A 20,000-nucleotide genomic window follows, 5' to 3' on the forward strand; every position below is an offset into this window, starting at 1 on the left:
TTCGCTCCTAGTCTCTCTGGGTCCGACTCTCTCTAGGTCTGACTCTCTCTAGGTCTGACTCTCTCTGGGTCTGACTCTCTCTAGGTCTGACTCTCTCTAGGTCTGACTCTCTCTGGGTCTGACTCTCTCTAGGTCTGACTCTGGGTCTGACTCTCTCTGGGTCCGACTCTCTAGGTCTGACTCTCTGGGTCTGACTCTCTCTGGGTCCGACTCTCTCTAGGTCTGACTCTCTCTGGGTCTGACTCTCTCTGGGTCCGACTCTCTCTGGGTCTGACTCTCTCTGGGTCTGACTCCCTCTAGGTCTGATTCTCTCTCTGGGTCTGACTCCCTCTGGGTCTGACTCTCTCTGGGTCTGACTCTCTCTAGGTCTGACTCTCTGGGTCTGACTCTCTCTGGGTCTGACTCTCTCTAGGTCTGACTCTCTGGGTCTGACTCTCTCTGGGTCTGACTCTCTCTAGGTCTGACTCTCTCTGGGTCTGACTCTCTCTAGGTCTGACTCTCTGGGTCTGACTCTCCCTCTGGGTCTGACTGTCTCTGGGTCTGACTCTCTCTAGGTCCAACTCTCTCTGGGTCTGACTCTCTCTGGGTCTGACTCTCTCTCTGGGTCTGACTCTCTCTCTGGGTCTGACTCTCTCTGGGTCTGACTCTTTCTCTGGGTCTGACTCTCTCTGGGTCTGACTCCCTCTGGGTCTGACTCTCTCTGGGTCTGACTCTCTCTAGGTCCGACTCCCTCTAGGTCTGATTCTCTCTCTGGGTCTGACTCCCTCTGGGTCTGACTCTCTCTGGGTCTGACTCTCTCTCTGGGTCTGACTCTCTCTCTGGGTCTGACTCTCTCTGGGTCTGACTCTCTCTCTGGGTCTGACTCTCTCTCTGGGTCTGACTCCCTCTGGGTCTGACTCTTTCTCTGGGTCTGACTCTCTCTGGGTCTGACTCCCTCTAGGTCTGATTCTCTCTCTGGGTCTGACTCCCTCTGGGTCTGACTCCCTCTGGGTCTGACTCTCTCTCTGGGTCTGACTCTCTCTGGGTCTGACTCTCTCTGGGTCTGACTCTCTCTCTGGGTCTGACTCTCCCTCTGGGTCTGACTCTCTCTCTGGGTCTGACTCTCCCTCTGGGTCTGACTCTCTCTGGGTCTGACTCTCTCTCTCTGGGTCTGACTCTCTCTCTGGGTCTGACTCTCTCTCTGGGTCTGACTCCCTGTGGGTCTGACTCTCTCTCTGGGTCTGACTCTCTCTCTCTGGGTCTGACTTTCTCTCTGGGTCTGACTCCCTCTAGGTCTGACTTTTTCTCTGGGTCTGACTCCCTGATTTCTAGGGCCCACAAGGGCCCCCAAAAGGGAAGGATCCCAGCTGTCCACTTCGTGGAAAATGGTCCCATGTTAAGGTACTGGGATTGTACAACTTTTCTCTCAGAGTTGTAAAGGGAGACTGAAGAGGAGATTATAGTCTCACTGCAGGGGAGGGGTCGACAAAGCAACAAAAATTGTGTAAAAAAATCTCGAAGAAAATGCAAAAAAAGTCAAAAACGGGACAAAAAACTCAATAAAAGCGACATTTTACATTTTTTTTATTAAAAGAAAAAAATGTCTTTTTATCACCTTAACTCAGTAGTTTTGGTGTCTAAACCAATCCTAACGTTAACCACGCGTTTAAAACCGCTATCGTCACCTCCTCTGGTCTAGATATCAGGACAGATTTCCTGCCAGCACTAGGGGGCGCTGACTTATGAAACGCTCCTGGGGGTCGGATTAGAGGGGGGGGACAAACCACCCATATCCTCGGAGGGTTTGAAGGGCGGGGTTTAATATGGTCTTTGGTTTGATGATGTCACAGTGATGTCACTCTGAGAGGAGAGAGGAAAGGAAGTGCAGCCTCACTGCAGGGGAGGGGCCGCTGCTGACAGAGAGAGAGAGCGCTGGAGCGGTGTAGCATCGTTAGCAGCAAGCTAACAGACAGACAGACAGACAGACAGACAGACAGACAGACAGACAGAGACTTCAGCTGTTCTCCCAAACAGCATCAGGATCAGCAGGTTCTCCATCTTTTCTCCACTCTCTCTCCTGCTGAAGGAGAACATGGATCCTTAACCTCTCCTCCTTTTCCTCCTCCTCTCCTCCTCTTAGGATGCTCTGTGAGTATCTGCACCAATTCTCTGCATGCATGAACCAGCCTTTGTCCTCTGAAGAGATAGACGGGCTGCAGTGTGTGTGTGTGTGTGTGTGTGTGTGTGTGTGTGTGTGTGTGTGTGTGTGTGTGTGTGTGTGTGTGTGTTGGGGGGATTAGCGTCTTCTTCTACCTGATTTGCATGACTATACACGCTGCGTCTCTGTCTGTGTGAGCGTGTGTGTGTGTGTGTGTGTGTGTCTCTGTGTTAGCCTGTCTTTAGTCTGCACACAACTAGCCTGCTATGTTAGCATGTGGCTAGGCTAGACACACGCTGTTAGCCAACATGTTCAGCTAAACAAGGTTCACAATGGCAGACACACACACACACACACACACACACACACACACACACATGCAATTAACGCTGTAAGCTGCTTGTTAAGATAATGACAAGAGCTAACGGAGGGACAACATCATCCTCCATGTCAGGAGGGTGTGTGTGTGTGTGTGTGTGTGTGTCAGAGGTTAGAAGTCACAGCTGACTGGTTGTTGTGTTTTTATAATCAGATGGTTTCATTTGACAGAAAATGTTCATGTTTAGATATTTTTATTGATTAAATTAAACCTTTGCATTTGTGTCTACGTGACTGATGCCTACCATGAAAGACCAAAGGCTGACACCATCTCACATCTAAAGATAATCTGTCAGAATGGCTCTGAGGTTTCAGTCTCAGACTAGAAGATTTTACCACCAAGACTTCAAAGTTAGGATATCAAACACGTTAGTTTTTGTCTGAACATCCAGACATTGGACATTCAATTTTATTTATAGTATCAAATCATAACACGAGTTATCTCGAGCCACTTTACAGATAGAGTAGGTCTAGACCACACTCTATAATTTACAAAGACCCAACAATTCCAGTGATTCCCCCAAGAGCAAGCATTAGCAGTAGCTATAGCGACAGTGGTGAGGAAAAACTCCTTTTAGGGAGAAACCTGGGACAGATCCAGACTCTTGGTAGGCGGTGTCTGACGGTGCTGGTTGGGGGGTGATGAACAGTGGCAATAATACTCACAATAAAGATAATGGAACAGAGACTACAAATGGTAGTCGTAGTAGTTCATGGCGTAGCAGGGCACTGCAGGGTAGGGCTGCACGATATTTAGTTTCATCGTCTACATCGCGATGTGAGCATGTGCTATAGTCACATCGCAGGATGTTGCGATGTTGACGTTACAACTTCTTTGTTGCTTAATAAAAAAGTAAACTTCCACCTTTCTCCTTTTCCATGATTGCTACTGGCCTTCCCCTTTAAGACAGGTGGTCACGTGACGTAACGTTAGTCTGACGGGGTTTGTTAGGGGAAGTGAGGCTCTCTGTGTGTAGAAAAGTACCATAAGTGGCAGCTGCTGCTGACACAGTGATGCACATGCTTGTCCATGGGTGGTGAAGCAACAGTAGTCTCTGCAAAGACAAACTAAATCACCTGATTAATAATCATCACGACATCTCCCGGCCATTTCTCACCACAGAAAGCTGGTACCAGCCAGGCTAAAGCTAACATAGTTAGTCTAAAGACACAAAGCGTCTGTCCCAGCTAACGTTATGGTTCAGAGCTGCCACGCTGGAAACGTAACACTAATCTCCAACAGCAGTCTGTGTCTGATATAACCTCATTTCCACTGATGTAAGTGTTCTTGGACACACAGTTTGTTGCAAGAGTGTGACATGCAGGCTCTGCATGCACAGCAAACCACCAATCAGGATCAATTTAATTAATTAATTTATCAAACAACCAAAGCAGGCCCCGCTAGTTGACCACAACCTGAAATTTAGAGGAAGCAACATGCATGCATTATTAATATCACTGACTTCAGCCTGGATTGATATTATATGAATACTATGGTGTCATGTCAGTCACCCAGTGTATTTCTTCCTAAGTTCCCTCTCCTAAATCTCTTCAGAAGAGGAGTCACAGATCCTACTGGCTCTGGTTTTTATAAAGCATTAAAGTTCAACAAAGACTGGTTCACATAACAACATTTCCTTTTTCATTTTTATTTTCTTTGTAGATGCTCTCCCCTACAAAATCACCCCAGTAGAGAATATCGCAATGTAAGTTTTTTCCAATATCGTGCAGACCTACTGCAGGGTACTGCAGGGTACAGCAGGACGTAACAGGGCACAGCAGGGCGTTACAGGGTGTAGCAGGGCACTGCAGGGCGTAGCAGGACGTAACAGAGCACAGCAGGGCGTTACAGGGCACAGCAGGGCGTTACAGGGTGTAGCAGGGCACTACAGGGCACTGCAGGGCGTAGCAGGACGTAACAGAGCACAGCAGGGCGTTACAGGGCACAGCAGGGCGTTACAGGGTGTAGCAGGGCACAGCAGGGCGTAGCAGGACGTAACAGAGCACAGCAGGGCGTTACAGGGTGTAGCAGGGCACTGCAGGGTGTAGCAGGGTACTGCAGGGCATAGCAGGGCACAGCAGGATGTAGCAGGGCACAGCAGGGCGTAGCAGGGTACTGCAGGGCGTAGCAGGATGTAACAGAGCACAGCAGGGCGTTACAGGGTGTAGCAGGGCGTAGCAGGGCGTAGCAGGGCGTAGCAGGACGTTACAGGGCATAGCAGGGCATCAGGACATGTGTCTGCGACAGTGGAGTCACTTGGAAAGTCGTCTGGTGGGTATAATGTGAACAACAATCTCTGAAACTGGTCCAGTATTAAACCAGAACCAAGCTGTAATGTAACCCTACAGGACTAATGTTCAGCAGCTGTTAGAGTCACTAAAAGTTCTGTTGTTGCTGCTGACAGACTCAGATTATTATTCTAAGAGTCTGACAACATTATGGGATGGATCCCTACAGAGATAGACCTTTTAGTTAAAGAGTACGATCCTTTTAGTTTAACATCAAATAGCCCCGAAATCACCATCACCAAACTACACCAGACTCCATGTAAATAATCAGGACTTTTATCTTCGTAAAACACACTTCAAAGTGGATAAATAAAAAATAAGAAAGCAAAAACAAATAAGGTCCAGAAAAGCTCAAAAGATGTCAAGTATTGTGCCAAAAACATCAGGAAAGCGTCAAGAAAAGTCGACTAAAGCGAGAAAAAATGTCCTGACTTTTTTCTCAAAATATTCCAGCTATTTTCTCCTCTCTACATGCTCATGTACTCTATGCATTTTGAAGATTATGTAACGACTGTTGGTACCGTGTACGGCTGCCTCCTCTGAGCCGGGCTTCCACCAAACATCTTTTCAAGTGACTCCACTGTCTTAGACATCAATCTAATGTCAGCGCTGCGGAGGAAGGTCTGGCTAGTCCACACAGCATTCCTGGATGGGAGGACAATGTGCTCTGGTTTATTGGCATTTCTTTAAACCAATCACAATCATCGTGGGCGGGGCTAAGCTCCGGACGGAGCCACGGTGCCTCTGCTAAATAGTCTCAGGAAGGAACTTGTTTTGGTGGAACATGTGGACGTTCAAAAGTAGTTTTAGTCGTGCAACAGAAAACTCCGATTGGACAGATAGTCTAGCTAGCTGTCTGGATTTACCCTGCAGAGATCTGAGGAGCAGTTAACCATAGTCCTCACAAATCCACCAGAGGTTAGAACGCCAACACAGAGACACAGGAAGGAGACGGACATCTGGCTGAAATGAGGGACATCCAGCTGTACCTCTGGTGGCAGCAGAACAATCCCGTAAATGAAATGTTGTCGATATAGACTATACTCGACTTCGTCCATGTAGTCCCTCTTGGCATTGATGGACTTCTGGAGGTCATATCTGGCTGATTGTTAGGCATCAGGATCTCTGAGTTGAAGGCAGTGGTCCACACTTTGAGTTTAGCGCAAATCTTCCGGCCGATCCTGTTAGGGGTTTCAGCGGTTGGTGGATTTGGAACAACATTGGTGATGCACTAATTTATACAGCAAATTACAGAAATCATTGATGTTGATCAGCCAGTCAGTTGTCTCTGGGTTGGGTTTCTTTTGTTTCTTTTCTGATACCTCCTCTATAGTCTCGCATTGCCAGCCCTCGCCAGCCAGCGCTATGGAGAAAGGTCCGGAAACACTTAGACAACATCAGGTCATTCATAGGTCACAGGTCAGGGTACGAGAATATTCGTCTCTAATAACCAAACCTGTTCATGTGTAATTATGTTAGTCTCTTTACAGATTTAAGGAATCTAAACAGCTGTATGATGAGGAAGTTTTTTGTCTCAGGACTGTCTCCTTTTGGAGGTCGGTGGGCCAGCCACCCTTTAGCATACTTCCCAGAGAGAGAGAGAGAGAGGCTGAACTAGGCTTTAGTATCTGTGTTTAGGCAACTGCAATATCTTTGTGTACACTAAAGGTTCAGCTAAACACAACGCCTCCAGCAGGAGTTTAAATACACCTTCAGAGAGCTGGGACGGCACTGCACAATAACCCATCTTGGTTATACTGTACTGCCTGCTTGTCTTCTCAGTTGAGTGTTCATTAAATGCTCCTGTGTAATTCATCCAGGTCTCCCGAACCTTCTTCACATATGTGAAATGAGTTCAAGTTTTTCCTTAACACTGGCTTACCAGTGTATCTCTGTGTGTACTTCATCCACAGCAATCCCACCAATCAGTCCCAAAACCTCCCAGTTAGAGAGGAAATGATCTAACATATTCTTATAAACCTCCCAGTTAGAGAGGAAATGATCTAACATATTCTTATAAAACCTCCCAGTTAGAGAGGAGATGATCTAACATATTCTTATAAAACCTCCCAGTTAGAGAGGAGATGATCTAACATATTCTTTATAAAACCTCCCAGTTAGAGAGGAAATGATCTAACATATTCTTTATAAAACCTCCCAGTTAGAGAGGAAATGATCTAACATATTCTTTATGAATCTTTACAATCATTCCCTGAAAGAACTGAGCAGGCCTGCCTTGTTGCACCATCCACATCTTCTTCATAACTTGATATGTTTAGCATATAGCTTGTTAGCTCAAAGTTTGTTGTCGTTTCCTGAAACAACCAGAGTTTTGCAAGGTGAGGGACATCTGGCAGACTACGTCTGCTAAAACTATACTTTTAAACAGCCAATTATGCTGGAAATGTTCTTCCGTTGATCCAGACCAGGTCATAAACAACAGTCTCTCTTCATTCCTTGAATCTGTCTGATTATTTATTATATATTATTATATATAGTGTCGGCTCTTACCGACAGAAGTTGCATCGCCTCTCCAGTTAGACTTCTTCTTCACCCTCGTGGTTTGTTTTCTTTGTTTGGCGCCAGCCGCACGATAAAAACGCCATGAACTGTGGCCGGGTTGGCTCAGTGGGTAGAGCAGGCGCACATATCCTGAGAGGTTTATGCCTCGACGCAGAGGTCCAGGGTTTGAGTCCAACCTGTCCCGATTTGCTGCATGTCTTCCCCTCTCTCTCCCCTTTCTCACCTAGCTGTCCTGTCAAAATTAAAGGCGGAAAAGACCCAAAAAAATAAAAAATAAAATTAGGGCTGCAACTAACGATTATTTTCATAGTCGATTAATCTGTCGATTATTTTCTGGATTAATCAATTAGTTGTTTGATCTATAAAAATGTCAAAACATGGTGAAAAATGTGGATCAGTGTTTCCCAAAGTCTAAGAGAAGAAGAAGATGTCTTGTTTTGTCCAAAACTCAAAAGATCTTCAGTTAACTGTCCCAGAGGAGAGAAGATACTAGAAGATCTTCAGTTAACTGTCCCAGAGGAGAGAAGATACTAGAAGATCTTCAGTTAACTGTCAGAGGAGAGAAGATACTAGAAGATCTTCAGTTAACTGTCAGAGGAGAGAAGATACTAGAAGATCTTCAGTTAACTGTCAGAGGAGAGAAGATACTAGAAGATCTTCAGTTAACTGTCAGAGGAGAGAAGATACTAGAAGATCTTCAGTTAACTGTCCCAGAGGAGAGAAGATACTAGAAGATCTTCAGTTAACTGTCCCAGAGGAGAGAAGATACTAGAAGATCTTCAGTTAACTGTCCCAGAGGAGAGAAGATACTAAAAGATCTTCAGTTAACTGTCAGAGGAGAGAAGACACTAGAAGATCTTCACATTTAACAAGCTGGAATCAGAGAAATCAGATTTTTTTTTTAATAAAAAAATGACTCAAACGATTAATCGATTATCAAAATAGTTGGCGATTAATTTAATAGTTGACAATTAATCGATTCATCGTTGCAGCTCTAAATAAAATAAACGTCATCAACCCGCTGTGAACTGGATGTCCCGGTTGGGCTCAATAGGACATTACACAGGGAGCTGAATGTTTAGGGAGAGCAGGCCAGGCGAGGAAAACATTTGGATGTCATATTAGGATTTTTTTTTTTTTACAATTTTATCACATATTCAAATGTAGAATATCAGTAGACAGGTAGACATGGATTACTAACGATAGAGGTTGTGTAACAGCTTACGCTGATGTGTTGCTGGCTGTTTGGTTGTTATCAGAGCTGTTCTGGTCTGTCTCAGGTGTGTGATGTTTGGTTATCAGAGCTGTTCTGGTCTGTCTCAGGTGTGTGATGTTTGGTTATCAGAGCTGTTCTGGTCTGTCTCAGGTGTGTGATGCGGCGGCTGCGTTGTGGTAGCCAGGAGTCGTTGCTGAGCGCCGGCTGCGTGTCGTCTCTGGAGCTCAGGATGGACCAATCGGTGGTCATCAAACCCGTTCACTCCTCCCTGCTGGGGCAGGACTACTGCTTCGAGGTGACACACTCACACAATCACACTTCCAAACCCTCCAGTGTTTCCGTGGTGATAACCTCTGACCCTGCGTCTCCTAGGTAACGACCTCGACAGGAACAAAGTGTTTCTCGTGTCGTTCGGCGGCAGAAAGAGATAAATGGATGGAGAACCTGAGGAGAGCCGTTCACCCCAACAAAGACAACAGCCGCAGGCTGGAGAACGTCCTGACACTGTGGGTGGTGGAGGCCAAGGACCTGCCCGCCAAGAAAAGGTAGGCTACACCTGGGGTAGGTAGGGGGGCTACACCTGGGGTAGGTAGGGGGCTACACCTGGGGTAGGTAGGGGGGCTACACCTGGGGTAGGTAGGGGGGGCTACACCTGGGGTAGGTAGGGGCTACACCTGTGATAGGTAGGGGGGCTACACCTGGGGTAGGTAGGGGGGCTACACCTGGGGTAGGTAGGGGGGGCTACACCTGGGGTAGGTAGGGGCTACACCTGGGGTAGGTAGGGGGGCTACACCTGGGGTAGGTAGGGGGGGCTACACCTGGGGTAGGTAGGGGCTACACCTGTGATAGGTAGGGGGGCTACACCTGGGGTAGGTAGGGGCTACACCTGGGGTAGGTAGGGGGGGCTACACCTGGGGTAGGTAGGGGCTACACCTGTGGTAGGTAGGCTACACCTGGGGAAGGTAGGGGGGGCTACACCTGGGGAAGGTAGGGGAGGCTACACCTGGGGTAGGTAGGGGGGGGGGTATACCTGGGGAAGGTAGGGGTAGCTACACACACATACACTACATAACTGTGAAAGTTAATAGAGTGTTTCCTAGAGGAAGCATATCTAAGGTGAACAGAATTGGTCCAATCACAGAGCCTTGTGGAACACTATGCCTAACGTGTTGCTTACTGATCATCATTTCAATATGTAGAAGTGTCGCTGTCAGAAGTAACAGAGTATTTTTACTTCAGGTACTTCTGCGAGCTGTGTCTGGACGACAGCCTTTACGCTCGGACGTCGTGTAAACTGAAGACTGACAACATATTCTGGGGAGAACGTTTCGACTTCAGCAGCCTGCCGTCCGTCAGCGCCATCACCCTGCATCTCTACAAAGACACCGACAGGAAGCGGAAGAAGGACAAGAGCAGCTACGTCGGCCTGGTCAACATCCCCGTCGCCATGGTGACCGGCAGACAGCTGGTGGAGAAGTGGTACTCAGTGAGCACGCCCAGCACCCTCCGAGGTTTTCATTTTATTTAACCTTTATTTAACCAGGAAATAGTCCCATTGAGATTCAGAATCTCTTTAACAAGGCAGCAGCATCAAACTCAACATACAGTACCCAACAGTAACAGGACACGTACATTCAGTGGTCAGGAAGTCCTTTATCCGAGGCTGGGAAAACCCTGACCAACTTCCGGCAAATTTGAGATTTGCTCTGCAAGTCCGTCTGGCCAAGAGCCCATTTCCAATTTTTCCAAATCGAGGCACCAATCACAGGGTTCATACGTTTTGAAAAATTCTGTAAAAGTTATGGAATTTGAAAAATGTAAATTCCAGGCCTGGAAAGGTTTTGGAAACATAAAAAGGCCCAGAAAGTTTTGGAAAAGTCATGGAATTTTTTTTTAAACACATTATAATAATATGTTATTAATAAATGTATTTTACGTCGTCCTAACCTCACCGTTCTTTTCGGGGCGTGATATTACGACTCCCACTATGAACCACATAAATCATTCATTTAACTGTTAAACCTCTGAGGGGAAACTTTAACACAGATTTATATTCTTATTGTGTAATGTCAACTGACATTTTCAGAAATACATAGTCATGGAAATTTGCCAAAAAGTCATGAAAAAGTATTTGTTAAACTGTGTATGAAGCCTGTAATCTCAACCGTTGAGGCGGGCTTTACATGATGACGTTGAAGCATCATCTCCTTCATCGCTCTGATTGGTTGAAGGACTATCCAATTGCGCCCAGAAGCATTTGAGCGGCGTCCGTTGGTGATGCCCCTTTGGAAATGGGCTGTGAATGAAGCTTCCCCAGACCCCCTCTCAGTTACAGCTGAGAGGGGGTCTGGTGTCAACCAGGCTACCTTTATCCTAGTTTTTTAAATCTTCCATGCTAATAAAATAATCTAGATTAAGGTGACTTTGTAGCTCACACCAAGATGACAGAGCAAAAACTTTAAAAGCACTTTCACCAAAACACGGTACGGGTTCCAGGAATGACGTACATCATGTGACCGAAGGGTGCAGCTACCGACAGCTTTAGGCGTCAGTAGAGAACATGAATAAGAAGGCCGCTTGTAGAGAGAAATATACCAGTGCTCCAGTCTATGGTTGTATGAAGAAGACAAACCCACTTTCTCATACAACTTACACTGATGTGTGCAGAGGTACGTAGAACACTGTCAGAAAACAGGTTCACTGAGTTCAAACAAGTAGTTTGAGCTACTAGTAGGGATGGATATCGTTAGGATTGTATTGATACTTAGCAATACTCTTATTAAGGGCTGTCCCAAATACAATTCTTTGTGCTTTGAAGCTTCAGTACTAATCAACAGCGGCGGTGTGGGAGTGTCAAGGAAACGGCCCATTTGTGTGACTTCCTGTGAGCATGCACGCTTTAACTTGTTGCTAACGTCGGGGCTAACCCCCTTCACTTTAATCAGCAGGAGGAAGTTATCTTGGGTCTTATGGAGTTGTTGCATTTATTAACAACAAACGGCCCAAACTGTACACACACTGCAATGCTACGTTCACAGCTAACAGCTTCGTTCACAGCTAACTGCTACGTTCACAGCTAACTGCTACGTTCACAGTTCACAGTTAACTGCTACGTTCACAGTTCACAGCTAACTGCTACGTTCACAGTTCACAGCTAACGGCTACGTTCACAGTTCACAACTAACTGCTACGTTCACAGTTAACTGCTACGTTCACAGTTCACAGCTAACAGTTACGTTCACAGTTCACAGCTAACTGCTACGTTCACAGTTCACAGCTAACTGCTACGTTCACAGTTCACAGCTAACAGCTACATTCACAGTTCACAGCTAACTGCTACATTCACAGTTCACAGTTAACAGCTACGTTCACAGTTAACTGCTACGTTCACAGCTAACAGCTACGTTCACAGTTAACTGCTACGTTCACAGTTAACTGCTACGTTCACAGCTAACAGCTATGTTCACAGCTAACAGCTACGTTCACAGCTAACAGCTATGTTCACAGCTAACTGCTACGTTCACAGCTAACTGCTACGTTCACAGTTAACTGCTACGTTCACAGCTAACTGCTACGTTCACAGTTTACTTCTACGTTCACAGTTAACTGCTACGTTCACAGCTAACAGCTACTTTCACAGCTAACTGCTACGTTCACAGTTAACTGCTACGTTCACAGTTTACTGCTACGTTCACAGTTAACTGCTACGTTCACAGTTAACTGCTACGTTCACAGCTACAAACATGCTCTCTCTGCTTTCTCTGCTCACTCTCGCACATTTACACACATGTGCACTAAATTATTCCTCACAGGAGTTCTTTACTGGTTGTGTAGCAGAACACATTTTTGCGGCGTTGATTAGAAACCCAAACTTTGATATTCGGTACCAGTTTAGTACCGGTTCTCCATACCCATCCCTAGCTACAAGCGTTTGATGATGTTCATGTTGTTTCCTGATGTTTCCTGTTGTTTCCTGGTTCAGGTAAGTCGTCAGTGCCGACAGTGCGTATCAAAGCTCGGTACCAGAGCATTACCATCCTGCCCATGGAGCAGTACAAGGAGTTTGCGGAGTACATCAGCTCCAACTACCTGCTGCTCTGCAGCACGCTGGAGGCCTCCATCAGTCTGAGAGCTAAAGAGGAGCTCGCTGCTGCACTGGTCCACATCCTGCACAGCACCGGCAAGGCCAAGGTAGCCCCGACACCCACTCGCCTAAATCGAGGGTTACCGGACTGAATGAGGGTGACCTTTGACCTCCTTTTCTGCAGGACTTCCTGACGGACCTGATGATGTCGGAGGTGGACCGTTGCCGTGACAACGACCAGCTGATCTTCAGAGAGAACACGCTGGCGACAAAAAGCATTGAAGAATACCTGAAGCTGATTGGACAGAAGTACCTGCAGGACGCCCTTGGTACAATCACACACACACACGCACACACACACACACACACGCACACGCACACACACCACACACACACACACACAGACACACGCACACATACACAGACACACATACACAGACACACGGTAAGGTACAGATTCAATTATTGGCAAATTATCAACGCTGTTTTATCAATATTAATGAAGTTATGAATATGTGTTTTAATAACTTCATCAAATTGACAAACAATCAAAACGGGGCACCACCCTGAACTCAGGGACCAATAGTTGAGCTGTGAACTAGTCTCATTGGTGGTGTTCCCTTCAAAATACAGATCTTAATTAACTTGGTTAATCTATCTGGTATTCTTTAAAGGAACAGAAAGAAGGATGGATTCAAGCTCTGACCTGTGTTTAACCAGCAGTAATTACAATAGGTACACAAATAATCACAGACAACTGCTATTTGTACGTGTAGTTTCATAGCTCAGCCCCCCGGACATGGCTCCATGCTGTGTTTATGGTCACGCTGAACCAATGGGAAGAATCAGAGCTCTTGAACGTGTGAAGACTACAAGCCTGTAGTTCTTTGACTTCCAGCCAGTTGTGAGGCTCTTTCCCTCTTGGCTCGGACTTTCGCATAGGGGTGTGAACTCTCCAGGCTGGAGCTCCTGTAAGTAGGGCTGTCTTTATCTCGGGCTCTTTGTCTCTGAGCACATGTTGGCCACATGTGTTCCTTTGTTTCAGATCAGTTTAATTCTTACTTTCCTCGGTCCCAACAACAGACACACACACATACACATACACAAACACAGACACAGACACACACACACACACACACACACACAGACACACATACACACACACAGACACACACACACACAGACACACACACAATATTTACATTTCATAATCTCAAGCATCAACATTAAATTCATCTGAAATCAAAAACATCTTGTTCATTAAAAACTGAAAGATGGTAAACAGTAAAGCTGCTGTCAACTATAACATTATTTTCGAACTATTTTGATAATTGATGAATCGGTCTGAGTCATTTTTCAAACTTTTGTTTGTGTGTGTGTGTGTGTGTGTGTGTCTGTGTGTGTCTGTGTCTGTCTGTCTGTGTGTGTGTGTGTGTGTGTGTGTGTGTGTGTGTGCGTGTGTGTGTGCGTGCAGGTGAGTTCATTAAAGCTCTGTATGAGTCCGATGAGAACTGTGAGGTGGACCCGTCTCGCTGTGCGACCTCTAACCTCTCAGAGCATCAGGCCAACCTGAGGATGTGCTGCGAGCTCGCCTTCTGCAAGATCCTCGACTCCTACAGGTGCACACAATACACACAAATACACACTGCACACACACACACACACACACACACACACAATGTACACACTGTACACACAATACACACAAATACACACTGCACACACACACACACACATATTTTATAACCTCCCCCTCCTCTGTCAGGGTCTTCCCCCGGGAGCTGAAGGAGGTGTTTGCGTCATGGCGACAGGAGTGCTGTAACCGGGGGCGACCGGACATCAGCGAGCGTCTCATCAGCGCCTCGCTGTTCCTCCGCTTCCTGTGTCCGGCAGTGATGTCGCCGTCACTCTTCGACCTGATGCAGGAATACCCTGATGAACGCTCAGCCAGAACGCTGACGCTCATTGCCAAAGTTATCCAGAACCTCGCCAACTTCAGCAAGTAAGTCTGGGCTCTTATTGTGAAGGAGCTGGAGGGCTTTTATTGTGAAGGAGCTGGAGGAATTTTACTGTGAAGGAGCTGGAGGGCTTTTACTGTGAAGGAGCTGGAGGGCTTTTACTGTGAAGGAGCTGCAGGGCTTTTACTGTGAAGGAGCTGGAGGGCTTTTACTGTGAAGGAGCTGGAGGGCTTTTACTGTGAAGGAGCTGCAGGGCTTTTACTGTGAAGGAGCTGGAGGGCTTTTACTGTGATTTTTGTAAACCCCTGTTTCCTGTTCCCTGTATGTGTTTCTAACTTGTTTCCTGTTTCCTGTGTCTGAGGTTCGGGACTAAAGAGGAGTACATGTTGTTTATGAATGACTTTGTGGAGCGTCAGTGGAGCAGCATGCAGCGTTTCCTGCAGGAGATCTCCAACCCTGACGGGCTTAACCACACCGCTGGCTTCGACGGCTACATCGACCTCGGCCGTGAGCTGTCCAGCCTGCACACGCTACTCTCTGAGATAGACCAGGTAACTCTCTGAGATAGACCAGGTAACTCTCTGAGATAGACCAGGTAACTCTCTGATATAGACCAGGTAACTCTCTGAGATAGACCAGGTAACTCTCTGCTCTCTGATATAGACCAGGCAACTCTCTGATATAAACCAGGTAACTCTCTGATATAGACCAGGTAACTCTCTGATATAGACCAGGTAACTCTCTGATATAGACCAGGTAACTCTCTGATATAGACCAGGCAACTCTCTGATATAGACCAGGTAACTCTCTGAGATAGACCAGGTAACTTTCTGCTCTCTGATATAGACCAGGCAACTCTCTGATATAAACCAGGTAACTCTCTGATATAGACCAGGTAACTCTCTGATATAGACCAGGCAACTCTCTGATATAGACAAGGTAACTCTCTGAGATAGACCAGGTAACTCTCTGATATAGACCAGGTAACTCTCTCTGAGATAGACCAGGTAACTCTCTGAGATAGACCAGGTAACTCTCTGACATAGACCAGGTAACTCTCTCTGATATAGACCAGGTAACTCTCTCTGAGATAGACCAGGTAACTCTCTGATATAGACCAGGTAACTCTCTCTGAGATAGACCAGGTAACTCTCTGAGATAGACCAGGTAACTCTGATATAGACCAGGTAACTCTCTCTGAGATAGACCAGGTAACTCTCTGATATAGACCAGGTAACTCTCTGAGATAGACCAGGTAACTCTCTCTGATATAAACCAGGCAACTCTCTGATATAGACCAGGTAACTCTCTGAGATAGACCAGGTAACTCTCTGAGCTAGACCAGGTAACTCTCTCTGATATAGACCAGGTAACTCTCTGATATAGACCAGGTAACTCTCTGAGATAGACCAGGTAACTCTCTGATATAGACCAGGCAACTCTCTGATATAAACCAGGTGACTCTCTGATATAGACAGGTAACTCTCTCTGAGATTGACCAGGTAACTCTCTGCTATAGACCAGGTAACTCTCTGAGATAGACCAGGTAACTCTCTCTGATATAGACCAGGTAACTCTCTGATATAGACCAGGTAACTCTCTGATATAGACCAGGTAACTCTCTGAGATAGACCAGGTAACTCTCTGATATAGACCAGGTAACTCTCTCTGAGATAGACCAGGTAACTCTCTGATATAGACCAGGTAACTCTCTGAGATAGACCAGGTAACTCTCTGACATAGACCAGGTAACTCTCTCTGAGATAGACCAGGTAACTCTCTGCTATAGACCAGGTAACTCTCTGATATAGACCAGGTAACTCTCTGATATAGACCAGGTAACTCTCTGATATAGACCAGGTAACTCTCTCTGATATAAACCAGGTAACTCTCTGATATATACCAGGTAACTCTCTGATATATACCAGGTAACTATCTGATATAGACCAGGTAACTCTCTCTGATATAGACCAGATAACTCTCTGATATAGACCAGGTAACTCTCTCTGATATAGACCAGGTAACTCTCTGCTATAGACCAGGTAACTCTCTGATATAGACCAGGTAACTCTCTTTGATATAGACCAGGTAACTCTCTGATATAGACCAGGTAACTCTCTGACATAGACCAGGTAACTCTCTCTGATATAGACCAGGTAACTCTCTCTGAGATAGACCAGGTAACTCTCTGATATAGACCAGGTAACTCTCTCTGATATAGACCAGGTAACTCTCTCTGATATAGACCAGGTAACTCTCTGATATAGACCAGGTAACTCTCTGATATAGACCAGGTAACTCTCTGAGATAGACCAGGTAACTCTCTCTGATATAAACCAGGTAACTCTCTGATATAGACCAGGTAACTCTCTGAGATAGACCAGGTAACTCTCTGAGATAGACCAGGTAACGCTCTCTGATATAGACCAGGTAACTCTCTGATATAGACCAGGTAACTCTCTGAGATAGACCAGGTAACTCTCTGATATAAACCAGGTGACTCTCTGATATAGACCAGGTAACTCTCTCTGAGATTGACCAGGTAACTCTCTCTGATATAAACCAGGTAACTCTCTGATATATACCAGGTAACTCTCTGATATATACCAGGTAACTCTCTGATATATACCAGGTAACTCTCTGATATATACCAGGTAACTCTCTGAGATAGACCAGGTAACTCTCTGATATATACCAGGTAACCCTCTCTGAGATAGACCAGGTAACTCTCTGAGATAGACCAGGTAACTCTCTGAGATAGACCAGGTAACTCTCTCTGATATAAACCAGGTAACTCTCTGATATTTACCAGGTAACTCTCTGATATATACCAGGTAACTCTCTGAGATAGACCAGGTAACTCTCTGATATAGACCAGGTAACTCTCTGACATAGACCAGGTAACTCTCTGACAACGACCAGGTAACTCTCTGATATAGACCAGGTAACTCTCTGATATAGACCAGGTAACTCTCTCTGATATAGACCAGGTAACTCTCTCTGATATAGACCAGGTAACTCTCTCTGATATAGACCAGGTAACTCTCTGATATAGACCAGGTAACTCTCTGATATAGACCAGGTAACTCTCTCTGATATAGACCAGGTAACTCTCTCTGATATAGACCAGGTAACTCTCTCTGATATAGACCAGGTAACTCTCTGATATAGACCAGGTAACTCTCTCTGATATAGACCAGGTAACTCTCTCTGATATAGACCAGGTAACTCTCTCTGATATAGACCAGGTAACTCTCTCTGATATAGACCAGGTAACTCTCTGATATAGACCAGGTAACTCTCTTTGATATAGACCAGGTAACTCTCTGATATAGACCAGGTAACTCTCTCTGATATAGACCAGGTAACTCTCTGATATAGACCAGGTAACTCTCTTTGATATAGACCAGGTAACTCTCTGAGATAGACCAGGTAACTCTCTCTGATATAGACCAGGTAACTCTCTCTGAGATAGACCAGGTAACTCTCTGAGATAGACCAGGTAACTCTCTGACATAGACCAGGTAACTGTCTGCTCTCTGTTTTTCTCTTTTGTTTTTTTTTATTGTTTTGTTGTTTATGGTAAACTATCCTTCAACATATAAACTGTACTGTTCACCCTGAACTGTCCCTTTAAAAACTCTCTTCTCTGTCTGCCTCCCTTTCTGTCTGTCTGTCTGTCTGTCTGTCCCTCTCTCTGTCTCCCTGTCTGTCTCTCTGTCTGTCTCTCTATCTCTCTGTCTGTCTCTCTGTCTCCCTGTCTGCCTGCCTGTCTGTTTGTCTGTCCCTCTGTCTGTCTCTCTATCTCTCTGTCTGTCTCTCTGTCTCCCTGTCTGCCTACCTGTCTATTTGTCTGTCCCTCTGTCTTTCTCCCTGTCTGTCTGTCTGTCTGTCTGTCCCTCTCTCTGTCTCTCTGTCTGTCTATCTGTCTCCTTGTCTGTCTATCTGTCTCCTTGTCTGTCTATCTGTCTGTCTGTCTGCCTACCTTTCTGTCTCTCTCCCTGTCTCTCTCTCTCCCTGTCTTTCTGTGTGTCTGTCTGTCTGCCTACCTTTCTGTCTCTCTCTCCCTGTCTCTCTGTCTCCCTGTCTGTCTCTAGTCCTGCCTGTCGAAGCTCGGTCCTCTTCCTCGGATCCTACGAGAAGTGTCGACGGCTCTGGCTAACCCAGGGGGCGTGGCCTACCCTGGGGGCGTGGTCTACCCGGGGGGCGTGGCTTACCCAGAGGGCGTCTCTGTTTCCTCTCCGGAGCCTCAGCGGATGGTGTCTCCGCCCCCCCTGTCCCCGCCCCCTCTGTCTCCGCCCCTCTCTCCTCCTCTGGCGGCGTGCAATCCTTCCCTCGGCCTGCAGGGCAGCGTTGGACTGGACGGCGGGTTAGCATCGTGTTTCCTGTTAGCATCTGTGGGCGGGGGGCGGGACTTAAAGCCTCTGCACACCATACAGGTGTTTTCAGTTCTTCTGGCTGATTGAACTCTGCTCAGGTTGAAAGTGGGCGGAGCTTTGATGGGAGTTTATTACATCACAAATATTTTCTACCAATCAGAATGAAGAACTGTGATTGGTCCTGCCCTAACAGGACACTCAGGAAGATGTCAATCAAACAGTCTAAACGAAGGCCTCCCAGTTTGGGGCCCCGGGCCAAGACTGTGTTTTTGCAGATCCATTTTATATTTGCAGATTATTTTTTTGTGAGTTTTCAAATCTTAATTTTGTATTTGTGGAATGGTTCTATATTTACCGATTACACATTTACACACAACACCACTTACTGAGACATAGCTCATCCCATAATAATCGTTTCCCTGAGCAGAGGTGTCAGCCAGATGAGCTGTCGTATCCAAGGGCAACACATTGATTATTATTCCTCAGAACACAGAAGCAGTTATTATCATTTATTAATCAGCAGAATGTTTAATCATTCAATATTCAATACAAGATGATTGATCTGTAATTGATTATGTGTCTGTGTGTCTGTGTGTGTGTGTCTGTGTGTGTGTGTGTGTGTCTGTGTGTGTCTGTGTGTGTGTGTGTATGTGTGTGTCTGTGTGTGTGTGTGTGTGTGTGTGTGTCTGTGTGTGTGTGTGTGTGTGTGTGTGTGTGTGTGTGTGTGTGTGTGTGTGAATGTCTGTGTGTGTGTGTGTGTGTGTGTGTGTGTGTGTGAATGTGTGTGTGTGTGTGTGTGTGTGTGTCTGTCTGTGTGTGTGTTTAGTTTGGTAGATTTCACCAGACTTCCGTCTCCGACTCCGGAGAACAAAGATTTGTTCTTCGTCACTAAAGGATCCAGTCTGCAGCCGGCCTCAGGTAACCTCTGACCTCTGACCTTCCTGTCCCTCTGATGTCCCTTCCTGTCCCTCTGATGTCCCTTCCTGTCCTCTGATGTCCCTTCCTGTCCTCTGATGTACCTTCCTGTCCCTTTGAT

General features: G+C 46.1%; 2 protein-coding genes across 9 annotated transcripts in view; one reads left to right on the top strand and one right to left on the bottom strand.

Annotated features, from left to right (window-relative positions):
* Window positions 1–20,000, bottom strand: part of LOC116056993 (scavenger receptor cysteine-rich type 1 protein M160-like) — a 1,012,348-nt gene that overhangs the window by 147,548 nt on the left and 844,800 nt on the right. The gene's annotated exons all lie outside the window — the stretch shown is intronic.
* The window catches only part of dab2ipa (DAB2 interacting protein a), a 47,517-nt gene that overhangs the window by 13,878 nt on the left and 13,639 nt on the right, over window positions 1–20,000 (top strand). The window contains exons 1-11 of one of the 2 annotated variants that reach the window (XM_035999041.1): window positions 1,790–2,127; window positions 8,694–8,838; window positions 8,916–9,088; window positions 9,783–10,054; window positions 12,526–12,734; window positions 12,812–12,956; window positions 14,102–14,246; window positions 14,393–14,629; window positions 14,947–15,136; window positions 18,683–18,954; window positions 19,791–19,882. In XM_035999041.1, the coding sequence (XP_035854934.1) occupies window positions 8,701–8,838; window positions 8,916–9,088; window positions 9,783–10,054; window positions 12,526–12,734; window positions 12,812–12,956; window positions 14,102–14,246; window positions 14,393–14,629; window positions 14,947–15,136; window positions 18,683–18,954; window positions 19,791–19,882 (1,873 nt within the window). In that variant the 5' untranslated portion in view covers window positions 1,790–2,127; window positions 8,694–8,700. Of the gene's footprint in view, window positions 1–1,789; window positions 2,128–8,693; window positions 8,839–8,915; window positions 9,089–9,782; window positions 10,055–12,525; window positions 12,735–12,811; window positions 12,957–14,101; window positions 14,247–14,392; window positions 14,630–14,946; window positions 15,137–18,682; window positions 18,955–19,790; window positions 19,883–20,000 lie in introns of those variants that run through there. The other variant, XM_035999040.1, reaches the window with a different exon arrangement.

This window comes from Sander lucioperca, chromosome 2 (genome assembly GCF_008315115.2).
Source record: "Sander lucioperca isolate FBNREF2018 chromosome 2, SLUC_FBN_1.2, whole genome shotgun sequence".
Lineage (NCBI taxonomy): Eukaryota > Metazoa > Chordata > Actinopteri > Perciformes > Percidae > Sander > Sander lucioperca.